Below are 22,364 nucleotides of genomic sequence, written 5' to 3'. Positions count from 1 at the left end.
TATTAAAACTCTGCCAAAAAATGCAAAAGGAAATCTTATTATCGTTTTTGTAAAATGTTTTGCATTACTTTTTGATACGTTCATTTCAAAAACAATTTTTGTTTCTAATTTGGTACCTACTAAACTCTAAATGAAACATTTTTAGCTGCGTTCATTTTATGACAATTACAATACTGGCAAGTAGTACGCTTTTCTTATGAAATGAAAAAAAATATACAATATTATTATATATAATAATAAATAAATAATGTATTATATTGCATATAATATTATACTGTGTATTAAAATTAATCGAGCTTATCGCGGGAGCACAGATTACATACTACATATGCGGATAAATAAACTGTCTCCAAAGCGTTTACCAAAATTTATTTTAATGTATATTTTTCATAACAAATTAAATCATATGAATAACCACTACCAAAAATATTTTATCATTTAAATATTTATACTCGAAGTATAATATTTTTTAATTAATTTTATAAAAATATGGGCGTGGTCTTCAAAATTCACTATCGATTTGTGAAGTGTTGGCTTAACTAGAGTAATGAAGACAAAGGCGAGAAATTGTACAGAGACGCTTGTGTATACTATTTACTCTATAAACTTTTGCTCTGTATAAAATTCTGTCAAATTCGTTGAAAACTTTGTTTTTAAATAGTTTTTGAATAAGTTTTTTTAATAAATAAGTAAATTCCTATATGAAAAATGTGTGATTTACTCGTGTGTCGAGTTTGTCTCGCTACGGATGACGTTAAATTGTACAATATATACAAGTATAATCTAATAGAAGCTTATAAAAACATAACTGGAGATCAGGTTAGAATTATTTTGTTTTTATTTACTTTAATTTGTTTTATTTAATCAATGTGTTAGTCATTTGTTTAATATTTATTATTTGATTATTACATTATTTGATTAAGGTATTTTATGTTTGTATTTAAAATAAGACGATTGTTGTAAAATGAATATGTTACTACTAAACTAAATGTTTGCGATAAAATATCCTCGTCTTTTCCTTTCCTTACAATTATGAGCGGATATATATATATAATTATATGGACATAGTATTATTTATTATTTTACATAAATAATGAATTATTTTTTATATAAGTTGCTTAAAAGTCCAATTTTTGTCGCTCTTTTAGTGTTTGTTATTATAATTTAAACATTTAAAAATATCCTTAAGTCTTTAATCATAATCCTAATATCCATAATCATAATTTTTAATAAAGGATGTCTGAGGGTACTCTAAGGCCTACTTGGGTATTTACTGCCCATTTATACCAAATTATTTTGTCTAACAGCAATACTTAGTATTCTTGTGTGCCAATTGTTAGCGTGAGTGTGCCAGGATAACTACAGGCACAAGGGACATAACATCTTAGTTCTCAAGGTAGCATTGTCATTGTCTAAGGGGCGGTAATGACCACATCAATGATAAATTATACTCTATTATTTGTCGAAATAATTATAAATTTTGCTAATATATATTTATGTTGCAGTTATTAAAAGCTGAAGATGGTCTACCAGAGTTCATTTGCAGCTATTGCAGTACACTGTTGCTCAAATATGTGGCATTCAAGGAGAAATGTTGCGACACTCGATCAATTCTTACGTATGCATCTCAAAGACAGGTGAGTTTACTAAGCTGGTAATATTTATAGCCTATTCCAATGGACGTAGGAATAAAGAGAAACAAACCTTGATTTACATATTTCAAGAGTTTTGTTAATAACTCAGCTATATCCTAAACTGTCTGGTTACAAACATTTCTCAATGTTTTGGAATGAAGTTTTTAACATGGCTTACAGTAGTCTCTATTTCTCTTTCAACTGTACGTGGTTTGATATTAAATAAATTAAACTTATTTATTAATTTTTTTTTATGGCATATATTCGTAGACGAGCCAATGGACCACCTGATGGTTAATGGTCATCACCGCCATACAAAGGTTCTGTAATAAATATTAACCATTCCTATCATCGCCAATGCGCTATCAAACATGGGAACTAAGATATTATGTCCCTTGTGCATGTATTTACACAAACAACAATATTAAGTACTGCTGTTTGGCGGTATATCTGACGAGTGGGTGGTACCTACTCAGGCGATCTTGCACAAAGCCCTACCACCAAGTGTCATTCAATAATTCTCAAATGTTTTTAATATTTAATTCTGTATTATTGAATACAGAATATACAGCAAAGACAGCTTTATCAACCAGGTGTCCCATGACGCCTCTGTTTCTTCTAATTTATCATGTCTATCTTGAATTTAATGAACTCATTTCCAGCTAACAACAAATGACATACGCTCTATCAACCAACAGTATAAACTACCTTACACGATATCAACAAACTACCCAACGATAAACATGGAAAACACAGAATACTCTGAACCGGTTATAAAAGAGGAGAGCATCGTCATCGAATCCCCCCTGATAATGGAGTATGAAACAGAAACAAAGAAGAAGAAAGTTAAGAAGAAAAAAGAGAAAATCAATACTGATTTGATAAAATTTGAAGATGAGGTCTTCAATGATGTCAGTTTTGAAGGTCACGACATCGATGTCAATGATGATGCAGAGTTGAAGGACATAGAAGTCAATATATTGACTAAGGAGGAACAGCTCCTGGAGATTGAGGAGAGGAAAACGTCATCGAATTACGTTAATTCGTTCTATAAGTGCGATTTTTGTTATAAAGGTTTTATAATGGCCTCGACTTACAGGAATCACATGACCAAACATGATCCGGTGAGTTTTTTTTTTTTCTTAAATTAATAATAGGTTTTGAATGACCCAGTCTACAGGCACAAGGGACATAACACCGCATGCTGATGTAAGGAATGGTTAATGTATGGGCGGTGATGACTACTTAGCATCTGATGCCTCATTTGCTCGTCCGCCTACCTATAATATAAAAAAGGCCTTAGACATTGAAATTGTAGCAAATATTAATCAGACGCGTCAGAAACCTTGGGAAATAAGATTCTATGTCCTTTGTGCAAAACATCAATATTAGATATTGGTTTAGTCATAGACACAAAATCTATTAATCAATTATAGAACGATTTAATTTAATTAATTATTATCTTATTGAAATTCACTAGTGATATGTACTTCCGCGTGACGGGGGAGGGGGTTTGGGGTACACTGAAAAATCAGTAAACCCCCCGTTCCTTTCGGAGCGTCATAGGATCGCTTGAGTGTGTTACACCATGCAAGCCGTGAACATTCCATATGTGCCTTCAATGTCTTGGGGGATTCCCGGGGTATAGAGAAATCCCCCATCGATGCCAACGGTGGGAAGACGGTGCGCATAGCGATTTAATTTCGGTCTTCGACGGAATAGCGCTGAGGGCTTCTTGAATAAAGTGTATCTTGACTGAAGGAGCGAGGAGACTTTGTCTGCGAGGTGTGCAAGTCCCGCTGGGCGGACGCGCGCTCGCTCCGCGCGCACGTTCTCAACACGCACGAAAAGAAATACGTGTGCAAGCTGTGCGAGTACGTGTCCAGAAACATGTAAGTTTATTATGATGTCCACTTACCGATTTCAGTCTTCCGACCGTATTCCGTCACGGCGAACAATATCCTGGGAGACCAGTCCACGCAGGACCTATAGTGCACGAATGTGTCCGCAAATACAGGGATACTCTATTTCCCTGTTCTCATAATCCGATGGAACGGCAAATCCGATACGATCAGAAAGACTTCAGTGTTCAATGAAATACAGTTACGAAAAAACTCGAAAAGAATCCAGAAATCTCAGGATATCCTTACTTTCCTTTAGTGTATCCAGTTATTAGACCTAAGAGGCCGTCGAGGAGAATAATTACCTTTTGAATAAATGCTATATAATCATAAAAATCGATTTGGTGATGACGGGTAACCGTCTTCACCGCATCTAAAAAACTACGAATATCGTTTTGGTCGAAGCATTCGAAGTACGATAACATTAAAAACATGAAATATTCGCCCTGTCTCTCTTTAACTTAACACTAACCCGTCTGTGAGAAAGAGATGAAGCGAATGTTAAACCGATCTCGATAGGACATCTCTTTCTCGCATATCGTACAATGTTAAGTTAAACAAAGACAGGGCGATATCTGAAATCGGGTGTCCACACGGACATTTAATCAGAATATCCATTACTCAACCGGATATCGCCCACGCCTACTTTGTATGTAAGCTCTTTGTCACTTCGAAGCTCATGACTGACTGAGCCGTTCTCGCAGCGACCGAATGTGTTAAGACATTTTTTTTTTCAGTCACAGGGCAAAGGAACATTTGAAGTGGCACAAAGGTTTTATGTTTGAATGCAAAATCTGTGGAGCTCTATTCGCGTAAGTCCAAAAGTTCTTTATTTTGCACGCGGCTTACAGAGTGAACTGGCAGGTTCACGTAAGAAAGCGCTATGCCCCCCTATGTGACCTATCCCTCTCTTTCTCACAATATTATTTAAAGTCATTTTTGGTTGTTGTTATAATTCACATTGTTGATTTATTTTATTGTGTCTGTTATTAAATGTATAAATACTTTGTTCCAACCGAGAGTCCTACGAAACCTCGCCTTTTTTACAATAGACCGACATCCTTACATCGTCACGGGAACTAAGATGTTATGTCTCTAGTGCCTGTAGTTACTATGTTACACTGGCTCTCTCCATCGAACCGGAACACAATACTAAGGATTGCTGATTGCCAGTAGAAAATATGTTCGTAGTAGATACCTATGGACTTACACAAAACTTAAAAAAAATGTATAAATGGGAGGTATTTATATCATATCAGATTAGGTATTTCATACTTTTCTCTGCCCCTGTGATTAGTCAGTTTTGACCTGCCGTCTTTGGTGGTATGTGGTGGTAGGCCAAAGTTTTTACTACGGACAAAATCGACAGAGTCTTGCCAGTTCTTCTCATAAACGATATACAGTCAGTGAGTCAGAACTGTTCGTAAGATTCGACAACGTCCACAGCAAGTCGACGAGTCATCTAACGCACATTCGTCTCCAGCATCCTTCGAGCCACGCCTGTGAGCTCTGCGGCGAATCGTTCATTGGTGAATTTGGATTGAGAATGCACAAGAAAAAAGTTCACGTAAGCATCATTGTTATATCTATACTAATGAATGAACTCTGTCTGTCTGTACATGACAATTGCAGGAATTTGGTGAAATTTGCTCATACGTAAGCTTGAACTCAAACATTAGGTGGGGGTTGCGAGGTTTATGGCTGGCTGCATCGCGAGTACGCCTCTCTGTGCCCCCTCTCACAGTACCCCGTTGATCCCAGGACCTCGAAGTCTGAAGCTTGATAAGCTACCCATAACTAGAAGACCAATAAAATTAACACAGCTGATGACCAATCCCTTAAACATTAGCGAATCCGCGGATGAGAACTAATTCTATACATTACATAGTTAGGCTTCACGCGGGTACAATGAAGGGTCTATGTACAAATTTTAGATTGAAGAAAATTCTTATATTTTTTCCAGCTAGGGAAGTTTAAATGCTCGGCTGTTCTCTGCTATAACATGCATGTATTATACACGTAAACGTTCCTCTCGAATCGCTCTGTTCATTGATTAAAACCGCATCGAAATGCCTTGCGTAGTTTAAAAGGTCCAAGCGAACAGACGAGAAGCGACTTTGTTTTATACTACGTGACGATACATGAAGCCAAGTCTGTCGTATCGAGTCGATAGTCTGCCTCCCTAAATTAAAACTAACCTATTTATAATATTAGTATAATTTATTAGCAGAACGCCGACAGCTTAACTTCTCAATGCGAGAACTGCAGTACGAAGTTTCATTCCGTTAAGGCGATGAAGAGACACCTGAAGCTGTCCAAGGATGATATTTGTGACTCGAACATCAGGTGAGTGTTAAGATTTTGATCGAAGTTATGATTGTCGGATTTATCACTGTTAGGATACGACCAGTCCTGTTTGGAGAAGGTTGCCAAGCTACTCCAATATGGCTAACATGCGCCAGATTCTCAACTGGCATAAACAGGTTCCTCACGAAAATATCGAGTCTTATGACATACAAAGAGTTCATAGTATACAAGAAAACATAGGAAATGAAATTTTCGTGTACATTTTTGAAGTATATTTAAATATATCTCGGACACTGGTTGCAAAGAATCTGTGCCTAAATTTTAAATCAAAACAAATCAAAATATACTTTATTCAAGTAGGCTTTTACAAGCGCTTTTGAATCGTCATTTAACAAACTATTTAAAGTAAAGCTAGCAACGGTTCGGAATGTAGATTTACCGAGAAGAACCGGCGAGAAACTGAGTAGTTACTCTTTTTCGACATCTAAAAATACAGTCATGTTAGTTAAATACAATTATATATGTGTGTCATGTCTCTATATATTGTTGAATGTCATTAATGAAAACCTTAAAAAATAGTGGTCCCGATTAAGACCCTTGCGGAACGCCTGAAATGACTGGGGATAGGTAGAGTCTAGACAAGAATCCCCTAACACACTAAATTGGCACATTGCTACTCAAATATGATTTAAGTAATCTAAAATTAAACCAGACTATAGTTACATAAACTGATGATTAATGTATATAATTGAATCTATCGAACGCCTTGCTGAAATCCGTATAAATAATATGGAACGATATTTTTAACATAAGCCACAAATATTCCATTCCGTTCATTTGTTACGTAAGTAATGTTTTCGCTCGTTTTTGACGCAATGTCCTTATAAGAAAAATAAGAATAGGCCGACCCCCTTCCCCTGTTTAATTATTATTTTATTACGCAAGAATCTAAAGAAAATAATACACGTTTGGTTTATTTTAATGTTAATGTTTCAAAGAATCAATTTTTTTTTAAATGTTTATTCGTAATTTCAAAGGTTCGACATCCGAGCGAACCTTGACAGTCGAACTTTTTTCTAATAATTTTAACTTTGCGCATTTGTTTTGATCTTACGTAAGAACTATCGAGACTCCTTCCCACCCCCTTGTAAGAAAACATAAGACATGAACGAACCCCTCCCCCCCTAAATCGTCTTACGTAATAAATGAATGGCCCCTATCTAATTAAAAAAAAATGAAATTCTATACAGTTGATTAATTAACAATAATCTACATATCATTCAATGTGTGAAAGGACTTAAAGTTTACTCGAAATAAACTGACTTATGACTTTTTAACTTTTCGAACTATACGTTCAAGGCCGTGTCAGTATTGTGGTGATGGCTTTGAAACGGAAGATGCGTTGAAACAACATTTGAAGGACAACCACGAAGATGAGAGCCTGTATTGTGAAGAGGTAAGTTTGGACTAGACTAAATGTTAAAATGATAAAGAATTTCTATTGAATGTCTGAATGAATGAAAGGCTAAGTTATATAACATGTTTTGGGTTGGAGGTTTTAGGTATAAGTTCTCTTCCTTGATTTTCAGGCTTGCTTTATAGCAAATTATATCAAGTTTGGTTCAGTACAGCCGTGTAAGCGTATCGGACAGGCAGAGTTACTTTCGCTTTTCGTATGCCATCACGGGAAACAGTGTGACGGTCCCTTATGCCGTATCTCTTGTCTTGTGTGAACTCCTCATATGAATAAAATATACGGCGTTTAAATTTTACTTTAACTAAACGAGAATTGGGAGGGATATAGATTCAATAATAATGTTCATATCAGTTCATAAATGACTTTTCTCACAGTAAAACATGAAAAGAGATGCGACGTCCCGTTGGACGAAGTTGCTTTCGCTGTATGTTAAGTATTAAATAGAGAATGAGTTTGAGAATAGGAATGATTAGGAATAAAATGTTATTATTAAAAATCTCGTGTGAAAACAAAAAGATGAGTTTAGATAAAACAGTGTAGAAAATGGTGAGGTACTCTCTATCATCGCGTGGCAGTTTCTGCCAGCTCACTGTACTGTAATACTCCTTCGGAGTCGGCTGAGCAGCTGCCGTGATGAAATGTCCGACTTGAGCCGTGCGGTGTGTGCAGTGCGCGCGCAGCTTCACGAGCGCGCGCTCGCTGTGCACGCACCGCGAGCGCGTGCACCTGGGGGTCAAGCGCGCCGTGCGCCGCCGCGTGCCCAAGCGCGCGCACGACAGCGCCGTCTGCGAGGTCTGCGGCCTCACCTGCATCGTGAGTAGCCTCGCCACTCGGCCCGGACCGGGCCCGGTTGAGCCCTGGACCTCGAAATCTGAAGCTTCACGAGCTTCCCGTAACTAGACGACCGATAGAAGCAATTCATTTTAATGTTCCATGACTTAATGCTTCGATAATATTCTATAGTAGTATTTGTGTGGGAAGTAGTCGAAATTCTCTCTGAGGTCGATTTTATCCTTGACAGTATAACACGATATAAAATGATCATTCGTTTCGTATCCACCAGTCCAAGGCCACGCTGATGTATCACCAGCGAACGCACACGGGCGAGAAGCCGTACCACTGCACGCAGTGTCCGAAGAAGTTCAGCATAATGCAACTGCTACAGGTGAGGGGACTGGGAAAGAGGTGTTGGGTGTCGATTTGAATACAAGATACGTTTGGCCTTTTCGATGTGATAACGTGTTATAAGTCGAGTCACGCATGAATACTGTCTGAGCCGAGTGCGAGCGAGAGCGCGTATCGAGCGATAGAGAGGCACTAGCGGCATCTATCTCTCTTCCTCTAACGGCCGAAGCGTCCGAGTACGTTGACGCGTCAAATTGTCGTCCTCAAACCGACTTCCATCGTAAATGTTACTAATGTCAATTGTCTCGCTCTTTTATATTCTGTCTCGCTCACTCGCAGCTAGCTTAACATTCGATTTAGTCAGCAGTTCGTATTAAACTTAATTAGCGTGTCTTAACAGGTCGTGCAATGAAGTGAAGGTTATAGAAACTTAAATGCCTAACTACTGTTCTCTAGACTTATTTCAACTGCAATTAGTGTTACTTGTTTGGTGGCTTGGTTTTCGTGTAAGAGGGGGGAGATGGGCAGGAAACTGTTAATAGCCTACCTGGCCTTCTCTGTATGACTGACTTTAGTAGTTTAGATGTAAAACATATAAACAAACTGAGTCTCAATTTAGTTTTATAAATAAATAATATCGGACAACATCACATACATTACTCTGATCCCAATATACGTAGCTAAAGCACTCGTGTTATGGAAGATCAGAAGTAACGACGGCAGCACAAACACCTAGACCCGAGACAACATAGAAAACTAATGAACTTTTTCTTCGTCGACTCGGCCGTGAATCGAACCCGGGACCTCGGAGTGGCGTACCCATGAAAACCGGTGTACACACTACTCGACCACGGAGGTCGTCAGAAACAATAAAGTAGAATTATTGGATAAATTTCGTCAACTTCTTTAATATTATGTAATGTGTTATATTGTAACAGATACACATCCGGACACACACAGGTGAGAGGCCGTTCAAGTGTCAGAACTGCCCAAAGGCCTTCAAGCACAAAGCCGCTCTGAACAGACACAACAGGGTGAGTTTTTTACTGTCCCACTGTTTGGCACGAAGCACTTTTCTCTGTTAGACCCGAAACCGCTCGGTGGATTTTGGACACGTATGAATGTACTTGGTGGTCTTTGCGTACCACCAAACAGCAACACTTACAACCAACTATAATAACAGTTTTGTCGGCCAAGGTTGCTGATGGACTTCACACCATGGACATTTGGTGGACCATTCGTCAGTCTGCCTACCTATATAAATTATAAAAAAGTATCCCCGATATATTTTATTTCGAATTTAATTCTGCCAATTGTTAGCCATACGTCTTCGATGTCTAGCTAGCTGGTTTATGGGGTCGCCTGCACACCCTGGTCTTTCATGGTGAACTGTAGATGCAACGGTAATCCCATAAACGCTAAGCGCATTTAAATTCGAAGATTAAAGCAAGTACTTGTCAGTCAAATGGTGTGGGCGTTCCTCAAGGCATCGTATTAGGGCCGATGTTATTTTTAATATGTATAAATGACCTACCAAACGAAACTCATTGTAAATTATTGATTTTTGCATATGACTTTTTTATGATATCGGTTGGCGGACGAGCAAATAGGTCACCTGATGGTAAGTGGTCACTACCGCCCATAGACAATGGCGCTGTAAGAAATATTAACCGTTCCTTACATCACCAATGCGCCACTAATCTCGGGAAACAAGATGTTATGTCCCTTGTGCCTGTAGTTACACTGGCTCACTCACCCTACAAACCGGAACACAATAATACTGAGTACTGCTGTTTGGCGGTAGAATATCTGATGAGTGGGTGGTACCTACCCAGACGGGCTTGCACAAAGCTCTACCACCAAGTAGGGTGGACCACCGACTTAGCTTTAACTATATTAACAAAATCGGAAAGAAGCACTTTTTAAATATTAAATGTAATAACGATCAAATATTAGAGACCACGGGCCTGAACTCCATATTTCTAATATATATATTTATTTCAGGTCCACACGGGCGTGAAGCCCTACAGCTGCCCCCATTGCAATAAGTCCTTCACACAGTCAAATTCAATGAAGTATCATATCAACACCGTACACCTCAAACTACCGGCGCCGTACAGAAACAGGCGAAATAAACTAGACGTAACGACAGACTATAAATAATATTAAAACTATATACTTAATAGAAATATTTGTTTTAATATACCTAATATAATATAAGTATGTATACTCTATTCCAACCATAAGAGGAGAAATGTCAAATGAACAACATTTGACAGCAAATTGAAGCGATACCATTGGTCGAGAGCTCGATTAATCTATGATATTCACTATGGATTTGCGAAAAAATTTTGAATGTCGGAACTGTTATTGGAACTTTGAAAGTAAAATTAAAGCGGATATAAGTAGTTAAGTGTAACAGTGTTGTATTATAAATATAGATATGTTAATCGTAAACTCTCAGTAGTGCACAATATAGCTGAGTTATTAGCGAATCGCATGAAATACATGAATCTAAGGTTTGTTTATATTTTTTCATACTTCCGTTTGAATAGGCTGTACTTAATAATTGTATTTAATTAACATAATGCATTTAATATGTTGGAAAAGAGTAACTACTGCGTTTCCCGCCGGTTTTTCTCGGTAGAATCTATATTCCGAACCTATTGTAGCTTAACTTCTAAATTCTAATATAGTTCCGTAAAATGAAGATTCAGAAGTTCTTATAAGCCTACTTGAATAAGGTATATTCTGATTTTAATTGACTTTCCATTTCACCTAAAAGAAATCTCATAACTTTTTTGTATTAGTTAAATATTTCTACTATTATTTTTTATGTATATTTTATTACAGTATTACATTACATTTAGTAAATTTAAATCAGTTAGTAGTTCTACTTTGGGGGTTCAAATTTCCTTCATACCAAATTTCGTCTAATTCGTTTCAGCGGTTTGACATTTATAATATTTGTACAGATAATGTAATTTAAATATAATAAAATAAACAATAATTGTATACATGTCAATTAGAAAAAAAAAGTTATTTATTGTATCAATCAACTTATAATTTTCTAAAATGAACGCAGATTATGTTGGCAACATGTTCAACAACTTAACGATATTAATTCGTTTCCTATTCCTTGTATTTAATGACTCATGTCACTTTGTGAATTTGATGTTTCGAGTGTGTATTAATATCGATTTTATGTTCGACTAGATAGTCTTATTAACATGCCAAAATATGACATATTTTTATTAGAATTAACTTTTTTTATTCATAAATACTTTATATTTTATTTTTTAAATGATTATTTATAACTTTAAAATCACTCACTTTTAGATAAAAAAAATATATACAATGTTTAAAAATCTTAAATACTTTTTTTTTAAAAACAAATAAGCTATTTATATATTTTAAAAGTGAGTTGAAAAATGAACACTACTGCCATTTTTTTAAATGTCACATTGAAAACAATTAATCGGAACACAATTACGTCACTACCGAAGCGTCCCACAGATACTGTCATGGCGCTTGCTGCATAGAAAAATAAGGTCTCATCAAACATTTTGCGTTTGATAGTCGAAGTAATCAGTTAGTAATCTGTGGCGTTACCTTATTCCCTATGAGTAATATGTTTTATTGTTCGTTCGTTAGTATACATTATATTATCTGTGAATGTGGCGATACATTTCCAACAGAGGAGGCATTAAAAGAACATTTAGAAAAAGAGCATACGCAGAAAGTTGAACTCGAAAGAAATGAATACAAGTGCGACACAGTACGTATCTAATTTTACATATTGATAGTGTTTGTTTTTTTTTCGAATGGGCGGGAAATTTCTTCCAATAATTCTCTTCTATTTATTATTATCGAATTCTATATGAATAACATTAAATAAAAATTATATGCTAAATTATCATTAAAAATGTTGTATAGAAATAATAAACAAGGCTTAATACTGGTTGCCTTCAACTAATAAATGAAATACTAAAGAAGTAAGATGTCTTAGATTTATTGATAATGTTAAATATAAAATTAAATACGATGAGAATTTAAAGGTGGTATAAATGTAAATTTTGTTTATAAGTGTTTTAAATATGACTAAAATAGATATTCCATGTTGTTATCTTATGTCGAGACCATTTCATTTGGATAAACTGAATACTTAATTGATTAAAATAGATTGTCATGTATTAAACTGGTCTAGAACGTATCCATTTTAGTGCTAACAACACAACATATTAAATAATAAAGATATATTAATATCTCGTATACTAGATGTTTGATCCTTATTTTAAGTAATATTTAGCTTTCAATGTATTGACATATAATTATGTGTTGAATCTATATTTACTCACCTGCTGTCTAAATAATGGTTCAAAATGAATTCTATGGCATAGCACTAAAAGGGCCTAAGTATATTTTAGACTTAAACAAAAATCATATCAACATCTTGACATTTCTCTATAGAATCAGAAAAATTGCACTAAAATGTCATAGGTTTACCAACCATATGCAAAAGTACATACTATATGCACCAAACAACATTGTTCATTGTTTCTGATCTGATTACCATAACTATTGGGTCCTATTAGGGCCGGGTGACAGAATTCAAAATAAATATATTCAAGTGGTCATTGCACTTTGGATTTGAAATGAATTAAAAGCTAATTATAAACTGGTTGGCAATGTATGTATGTACTTTGGTTGGCAATTTCAGTACATAAAGAGTATTTCATCAGCCTCCTATCATATAATCTACCACCAAGCAATAATACTTAGTATTGTCACAGTGTAAAAAACCATAACCCCTTGCATCCTAACGCCGTATAGACATTGTCAGCATATTCGATGAGATCAAAGGCATCTTCCTACTGTATTATTATTTATATTGTGGAATCATTATGTTCTGGTGTTAAAGGTCAGTAAGCCAGTGCAAATACAAGTGTATGAGATATAACATCTCAGTTCCCAAGGTTATTGGGGCTATAGTTAGGTAGGAAATGGTTAATATTTCATATGGCGTTAACGTCTGGGGTGACCACTTAGGTGGCCCATTAAACCGTCTCGCTACTGATGTTATAAAAGAAATCTTTTGTCCAAATATATTTTCCACTAATAAAATTGATTACATGGCAATTAATTATTTAAAAAATTATATTTTTAAGTTTTTGCATATTTATGTACTTTGTGGTAGGGCTTTGTGCAAGCCCGTCTGGGTAGGTACCACCCACTCATGATATATTCTACAACCAAATAACAGTACTCTGTATTGTTGTCTTCCGGTTAGAAGGGTGAATGAGCCAGTGTAATCACAGGCACGAGGGAAATAACATCTTAGTTCACAAGGTTGGTGGCGCATTGGTGATGTAAGGAATGGTTAATATTTGTCTATGGGCAGTGGTGACCACTTATCATCAGGGGGCCCATATGCTCGTCTGCCAACCAATGCCATAAAAAAAAAAATGTGAAAATTTCCTATGTTTGATTTTATTATATATTTAGTTTTATATACTGTGTGTGTGATTGTGTTATTATGGATCTATACTTATATTGTAAATGCAAGAGTAAATCTATGTCTGTCTGTGATGAATCAAATTTGATTAAATTTGGTTTGAAGAAAGCTTAAACCTCAAGTAAGGACAGAGGCTACTTTTTTATACGTAAAACCTAAGCAATACTTAAAACTCAAGCAGACACGGACAACTATTTCATTATAATCTATGAATCTCTTTATTTGATCAATTTTTTTATTATAAATTAACTCAATGTTGTGCATATGTCTCCTTTATGAATTTGTTATTTGTTTCCAATATTAATAAATTTAAGAAAAATGAGAGGTGTATGACAGCCGATTGGAATGAAGTTTCTAACATTATATGTTATGTTTTAAATAACAGACGCAATGAAATAGATTAACAATGTTTGTAAGTAATTAAATACAATCAGAAGTAAGGATCAGCTTAGAACGCCAAGTTTCCGACTCTGTAAAGTCAATAAATCATTCTTGGGACAAGGTATCCGTTTCAATAATAAAATTCCGCAGACATTTTTAACTTTGCCGTTTCATAGATTCAAGTCAATTGTGAAAAATACATCGGTAAAGAAGGCATATTATTTGATACAAGATTATATTGATGATAAAAAAGCGTGGAGTTAATGCTTGTTGACTTCCAGGCGGGAGACGTGACATACATATATAATTGTATTTAACTAACATGACTGTATTTTTAGATGTTGAAAAAGAGTAACTACTGAGTTTCTCGCCGGTTCCTCTCGGTAGAATCTACATTCCGAACCGGTCGTAGCTTTACTTTAAATAGTTTGTTAAATGACTATTCAAAAGTGCTTGTAAAAGCCTACTTGAACAAAGTATATTTTGATTTGATTTGATTTGAAATGACAAAATTGTAATTAAAATCCCAAAAAAAAAAAAGGTTAAATGATATTTTATTAATAATCATTATATAAAAGCGTATATAATGAAAAGAGAGAGGGGGGGTCGCATTTTACGTGATGATTTCCAATCCATCCGCATGAAAGAAATTTGCTCCAAAAAGACCTAAAGTAATATAATAATGTTGACAAGCAACAGTTTAATTATTTTGTAGCTCGTAGATCTGTTATGTAATACTAAATTATATGTTATTTACGACCTCCGTGGTCGAGTAGTGTGTACACCGGTTTTCATGGGTACGCCACTCCGAGGTCCCGGGTTCGATTCCCGGCCGAGTCGATGTAGAAAAAGTTCATTAGTTTTCTATGTCGTCTCGGGTCTGGGTGTTTGTGGTACCGTCGTTACTTCTGATGTCCATAACACAAGTGCTTTAGCTACTTACATTGGGATCAGAGTAATGTATGTGATGTTGTCCGATATTTATTTATTATAAATGTTTCAGTGTGATAAGATCTTCGCGTCGGAGAAGGCATGCCTGATACATCAGAGAATACACACGAACCCGAAGATCAAGAAGGAACGTGACGCTGCGGAGAGGAGACGATACTACAGTATAAAAAATATTGTTTGCGAAGTCTGTGGCAAGAGATATGCGGTGAGTTAATCGTATTCATTTAACGCCTTGTTGTATAACTCAAAATGTACATTGGCTTCGTGCAAGCCCGTCTGGGTAGGTACCCCCCACTCATCAGATATTCTACCGCCAAGCAGCAGTAGAAGGTTGAGTGAGCCAGTGTAACTACAGGCACGAGGGACGTGACATCTTAGTTCCCAAGGTTGGTGGCGCGTTGGTGATGTAAGGAATGGTTAATATTTTTTTACAGCGCCATTGTCTATGGGTAGTGGCCACTTACCATCAAGTGGCAAATTTGCTACTGCCTATCGATGTAATTAAAAAAATATATAAAATGTGGGGTTTACGCTAAAATAGTTATTAATCAGATAACTTTAAGAAGTGCAGGAAAATATTTTTGCAAGTATGGATGATTAAAAGTAATTGAAGAAGGAATTAATTTAAACAAACAAAAGATTTACAAAATTCGTTCAATAGGTAAATAGCTCGGCTATACTGTACATTACAAACAGTTCCTGATAAATATATCTTTATTTATAATACAACACTATTGCACTTAAATACTTATAAATATATAATTTAATTTTAATACCACAGTTCCGATTCGTTCGAGACGTTCAGAAGGCCATTTTTTTTTTTTTCACAAATCCGTAACGAATGTCACTGATTGATCAAGCTCTCGACCAATGAGAATGCGTCGATTCGATGTCAAATGTGTCTCATTTGACATTTGATCTCTTAATCTATGACATTCACTATGGATTTGTGAGAAATTGAAATTTTGAACGTCGACGAAACTGTTATTGACTTTGGAAGTAAAATTAAAGTGGATAGAAGTAGTTAAGTGTAACAGTGTTGTATTATAAATAGAGATATGTCAATCGCAAACTTTTGTAGTGCACAACATAGCTGAGTTATTAGCGAATCACACGAAATACGTAAATCTAAGGTTTGTTTATCTTTATTCCTACTTCCATCGGAACATACTATATAGACTAGTTAGACTTCAACTGTATGTTTAAATAAAAGTTGCAATCAGTGATTTTGTTCGTGATTGTAATTAATTAATCTATCCTTAAATTATGTTTGTCGATCTTCAGTCGAACGCAGCGCTTCGGTACCACCAGCGGGTGCACACGGGCGAGAGGCCTTATCAGTGCACGGAGTGTCCGAAGAACTTCACTATGCCTCTGTTTTTGCAAGTGAGTATACGAAAAGAGGAAATACATTGAAAATATAATGCTCTACGCATAGACAAGAACGTTCATGTTAGTCAGTGTTGCACATCGATATTCTATCGATAGTATCGACACTTGACAGTACTATCGATAGTTTTGCAAGAACCATTACTTTTAAACTAAACTATCGATAGTCCAAAATTATCGATACTATTAATAGTATCGCTTACGGAGAGTTATCGATACTATCGATAGTATTCCCGTAATCAATAGTATTAGCTCATGGTGAGCTGTCTATAGTATCGATCAAAACGATACTATAAATATCCTGAATAGTTTTCGAAGACTAAGTCTAGGCATTTAATCAAACTATTAAAGCAGTACAGAATGTCTTAATATACAATTTTCGCAGTTTTTTTTTTGTTTTGTCATCAGACAATACAAACCGCTATGTGCCTGCGTTTTAAATATTTAATTTATATGCTGTTAAGGGCCGTATTGATCTATTAAATGCAAGATACTTAATTTGCTAAATTAAATGCCGGTTCGCTTAAAATGGCTTCGTGAATAAGCCATTATTGCTAATAAAAAGTAAATGATAAAAATGTTTATTGTAAGGAGAATATATAACAAAGCTGATTTGTATAAATTGTTCACAGATACACATGCGTACGCACACCGGGGAGAGGCCGTACGAGTGCCCGCAGTGTCCGAAAGCGTTCAGCAACAAGGCGGCGCTGCTGCGACACGATCGGGTGGGTTTTCATTGAACTGGAAACTCTTTTACGCAGTACACAGTAGAGTGAAATGGTTGAAGTCGTGACGTAACGATAAAGTATTATTCCCTCTCCTTCTCTCTCTCTCTCTTCCTCTCTCTCTTCATATCTCTCTTCCCCTCTCTCTCTTTCTTCCCCTCTCTCTCTCTTTCTTTCCCCCTCTCTCTCTTTCTTCCCCCCTCTCTCTCTTTCTTCCCCCCTCTCTCTTTCTTCCCCTCTCTCTCTCTTTCTTCCTCTCTCTCTCTATCCCTCTCTCTCTCCCTCTCTCTCTCTTCCTTTCTCTCTCTTCCTCTCTCTCTTCCTTTCTCTCTCTCTCTTCCTTTCTCTCTCTCTCTCTCTCTTACGCGGCTCACAGTAGAGTGAAATGGTTGAAGTCGTGACTTAACGATAAAGTATTATTCCCTCTCTTTCTTCCTCTCTGTTTCTCTCTCTTTTTCTCTCTCTTTTTCATACGGATTTATTGTTTTAACAGATATATTGTTATTTTACTTATATAAGTTTTGAATCAGACGTTTGCAATGATAATTCAACTGGGTGAACAGAGAAGGAACATACTGGTTACTGAACAGAATCCCATTTTGACTTTTTACTGATATCGGCTACAGTAGAGTGAAGGGGCATATCTTTCATTTTCTCTTTGTCTACAGTATATCAAAAAGTTTAATAGATTATTTTCTCATTTAATAGTTTATAACGTTAACATTGTTGATTTAATTCATTGTGTCTATTGCTTAATAAATAATACCTAGTAAGAACTACAACCAGATGTCCCACGACACGTCTCGTTTTTGAAGTGATGACTTCTTATCCCATGATGAGGGTGATCCGCTTCGTTACGTAACGCGTTACGGCTTTAATAATAAATTGAAACTTGAATTTGAACTTCAAAATGTATATACATACGTAAAATTCTAATGTACATATTCAAGTTTTGTAACTAAGAATAGAATATATTTTAATCAATAAAATATTTTATTAATAAATAACTATTCCTTAAATTATAGTATTTAAGTATTAAATTAAGTTTTTCTCAAGATTATTTGAAATAATATATAAGGAATCATAAATAATATATACAAGTTGTTTATTGGATTGTGATCTGACTGATTCATAAATGAATGGCTTCCTATTTATTCCAGGTGCACACCGGCATTAAACCCTACGAATGCCCTCAATGTGGGAAATTCTTTACACAATCGAACTCCATGAAGCTCCACGTGAAAACGGTACACCTCAAGATGCCGGCGCCCTACAAGAGCAGGAACAGACGAGCCAAACAGACAAACAGACAAGGTATATTAACAGTAGAGTAAAAGTTAACCCTGTTTAACGATTCACTGTTGGGCGTGGGCTCTCCCTTTTGAGGTTTTGAAGATGTTTTCTTTCATCAAGAGCTGAATTATAGATTTAAATTAAGCCCATTCATTCAATGGTACTGGTTTTGAACTCATTAGTTACGATCAGTCTTGTAGTTTTGTAATGATATAGGTAAACGGACGAGCAAATGAGCCACCTGATGGTAAGTGGTCTCCAGCGCCCATGGACAATGGCGCCGTAAGAAATATTAACCATTCCTTAAATCGCCAATGTGCCAACAACTTTGGAAACTAAGATATTATGTCCCTTGTGCCTGTAGTTACACTGGCTCACTCACTCTTCAAACCGGAACAACAATACTGAGTACTGCTGTTTGGCCGTATAATATAAGGTGGTACCTACCCAGACAAGCTCTACCACCAAGTACAATATACAAATATATGTTAAGTATTAAAATAGTATCGATAAAATAAGGGATTAGTATGTCAAGATTTAAAACGCCATAAATGGCATTGGTACAGTCATATTCAGTCTATACATTCTTATTATATATACTTGTACATAAAATATAGTGCACCAGTTACTCCATATCCTTGCAGAAACACGGTGCATCTATTCCCTTGCTCTTTTAATTCAATGGGATGGCAATCCAACACAAACCCTCGGATTGCTCGGATGCATTCTTAGGGTGTAAACACTTTCAACTTCTCCATGCTGCCTGTATTATTTTGATGACATTCAAATATATATGAAATAATATGTTTGTTTCAGCAATGAACGTAGAAGTACAAATTGAGGAAGGTATATACCAGCCTCAGGTCAAGACGGAGCTCAAAGAATATGAAACTGACGGGGAAATATACCAAGGAGATGTTTATCAAGAGGTAAGTGTTGTTTTGTAACAGCTTGGAAGCGTGTACTGGGGTTGGGCACTTTGAATTTGAACAGGGAAACTCCCTTAAAGTTACTCAACACATTATACTGCCAAAACTAAGTAAAAATAGAGCACTAAATATTGGTGCATGCATGTATGGAAAGATATTAATAATTTTATGAGAAAATGTGATTCTCATAGCATTGGTACAAGGAACAAACACAAACTTGTTACTTCTGTTACTCGACTGCATAGAGTCAGTAACTCTTTTGTGAGGCAGTGTATACGGTTCTACAACGGGATCCCAGAAAGCCTTCAAAATGCCTCCGTTGCCAAATTTAATGAAATTGTTAAAATGCACTTGTGTGCGAAAGGTTAAATTATACACTTATTGAGTTCATAGTTGATAGCATACCTTGGGAATGAAACGATTGCCACCTGGCTATATATTTTGATATTGAATATTTCAGAGTTCATTGTCAGGGTATTTTCTTCCCCGAACTAGTGGTAGTGTTTCATTTGACTATCAATAAGTAAGTGTAATGCTTCTATATTGAATAAAGGAAATTGATTTATATTCAGTATTGTTGAAGGATTAGTGAGTATGAATACTGACAATGTAAGAAATTGTTAATATTTCTCACTTTTCTAATATTTATGGGTGTTGTTGATGAGTTACTATCAGGTGATGTAGGTGTCAGACTGCCTACCGACTGTATAACTGAGAATCTTGATGATAACGGCTTTATTTATGTCCATGTTACAGGTATACCAAGATGGAGACATGTTGTACGAAGAAGTGAAAGTAGAGGGCTCGGAGATAGCAATGTACGCAAATGATGACGAGCCTGAAGTCCTATACGAAGAAGTTTATGAAATAGAGGAAGTTTAGACTTCATTTTAAGAAAACAAACAATAAAACAGAGGCCCCCTGTGTTAAAAGTCTATTTTGTAACTTGTAATGGACATATTTATACCAAAAATGCATGCAATATAAGGGCCCCCTGGGAGATATTTCAGGGGGGCCTCGAAGTGATTCTCAAGAATGTTGCGATTAAGTTTAAATGGAGCTGTTGCTGTTGCCTTAGTAATTATAAAATATACATAAACATGGAACTGTAGTAGAAGAATTGAACGAGTTTGACATTGAGCTGATAGAAGTCGGTCGAGATCTTAAATAAGTTGTGGTTTTGTGGATTCGTTAAAAGTGACGTGAAGTGGGATAGTGGTGTTTTATTATTAAAGATGTGTAAAGTCAAGTTTAGTGCTTAATATAGCAAGACCTCGTGTAATATGTAAATCTAAGGTTTAAACAAACCTTCAAACAAAGATAAACAATTATCTTCACTTCGGCCATTGAAACAAATTTTATTTATTATTTAGACTGAAACACAATATCGTGTTGTCTTAAATTGTTGTTTCTTTTTAGGGTTCCGTATTCAAAGGGTAAAACGGGATTCTGTTACTAAGACTCCGCTGCTGTCCGTCTGTCTGTCGGTCTGTAACCGGGCTGTGTATTATGAACCGTGTTAGTTAGACAGTTGAAATGTTCACAGTTGATTTCTGTTGCAGCGGCAACATACTAAAACACGATAGAATTATTGTTTAAGGGGACTGCCATGCAACAAATATGACTATTTTGCTGTTTTTGTACACCGACTCCTACTTGTTTTTTTTTTAAAGTTTTGGTAGGTGGACTGGATAACGGATCCCCTGATAACCAATGCACTACCAACCTTGGGAACTAAGATATTAAGTATATTGTGTCTGTACTTACACTGGCTCACTCACCCTTCAAACCGGAACAACGGTATCAAGTACTGTTCGGTGGTAGAATATCTGATGAGTGGATGTTACCTACCACCACTGTACTAGCACAGTCTGAAATATGTCGTTTGTATTTCGCTAAAATAGTAAAATACCACAGATTACTAATGAAGTTTCGACTGAATGAGTGAGCGCGCAATATGCTCCGCTATGCTCAGACGTCTATTAGCTCGTAACATACCAGAATTATATATTTATATGTTGAATATTAAAGGAATTAAAATCTTAGTATTTATTTTGGTTAATTAAGTCCGATTAATCATTGCATGGTAATCTGCAACCGTTTTTTAATTTTATATTTATTTTTTAAGACAATAGTAGGATTATAATGACGAATGTGACGCGGATGTTATTTAATTTACAATAAAGCAGTCGTGGAATGAAATTGGGGGCCTTTTATATAGTGTATAGATATGTAAATTGTAAATTAAGAAATATACGTATTTAAAGTTACTTTTGTGTTTTTTTTTATGGCAACAATTTTTTATTTAATAAAATATATGCTTGATAGTTTTATTGTCTTACGTTATCACCAACTCAAATTATACTTTATCTTTATTAAATAAGCTTTTACAAGCTCCTTTTCAAACGTCATTTTAGAAATAAAGGATTTTTATTATAGAAACGGATACTTCGCCCCGAGGAGGATTTATTGTCATTGCGAATATGCAAAACAACACTAAATAATTAAATAGAAATAAAATCTATATGTTATTGTAGATCTGTGTACACTACAGTTAATACAGATATTAATACAGATAATAATCAGTTCAGGAAAACGAGGGAAAAATAAAAACTTCAGAATTATTTTGTATTAAAGTTACATGTTTATTAGCTACTTACAAGATCGGTGTTTTTCTGAAAAACATTCATTTTCAAAAAGGCGTTTTCTACAGCCAATCAAATTTTTACAATTT

At 35.6% G+C, this 22,364-nt stretch overlaps 1 protein-coding gene across 1 annotated transcript; it reads left to right on the top strand.

Moving 5' to 3' along the window:
• Positions 1-487: 487 nt before the first annotated feature.
• LOC113393728 (zinc finger protein 420-like) lies at positions 488-21,900 on the top strand. Its single transcript, XM_064220060.1, has 19 exons — positions 488-819; positions 1,506-1,637; positions 2,297-2,758; positions 3,396-3,526; positions 4,273-4,347; positions 4,982-5,102; positions 5,763-5,881; positions 7,202-7,298; positions 7,989-8,132; positions 8,383-8,484; positions 9,383-9,478; positions 10,449-10,601; positions 11,995-12,222; positions 15,344-15,496; positions 16,576-16,677; positions 17,313-17,408; positions 18,569-18,722; positions 19,518-19,630; positions 20,387-21,900. The coding sequence occupies exons 1-19, from the start codon at positions 709-711 to the stop codon at positions 20,510-20,512; spliced, it is 2,715 nt and encodes a 904-aa protein (XP_064076130.1). The 5' UTR covers positions 488-708; the 3' UTR covers positions 20,513-21,900.
• Positions 21,901-22,364: the final 464 nt, after the last annotated feature.

The sequence above is a fragment of the Vanessa tameamea genome, chromosome 31 (assembly GCF_037043105.1).
Source record: "Vanessa tameamea isolate UH-Manoa-2023 chromosome 31, ilVanTame1 primary haplotype, whole genome shotgun sequence".
NCBI lineage: Eukaryota > Metazoa > Arthropoda > Insecta > Lepidoptera > Nymphalidae > Vanessa > Vanessa tameamea.
This window is presented reverse-complemented; position numbering and strand designations above follow the sequence as displayed.

What these genes read in the sequence shown, in the direction of transcription:
- LOC113393728 (XM_064220060.1), top strand. Translation starts at nt 709, where the DNA reads ATGTGTGATTTACTCGTGTGTCGAGTTTGTCTCGCTACGGATGACGTT. An exon ending in CGTATGCATCTCAAAGACAG is followed by an intron (nt 1,638 to 2,296) that starts GTGAGTTTACTA and finishes ACTCATTTCCAG; the next exon opens with CTAACAACAAATGACATACG. An exon ending in ATCTGTGGAGCTCTATTCGC is followed by an intron (nt 4,348 to 4,981) that starts GTAAGTCCAAAA and finishes CAACGTCCACAG; the next exon opens with CAAGTCGACGAGTCATCTAA.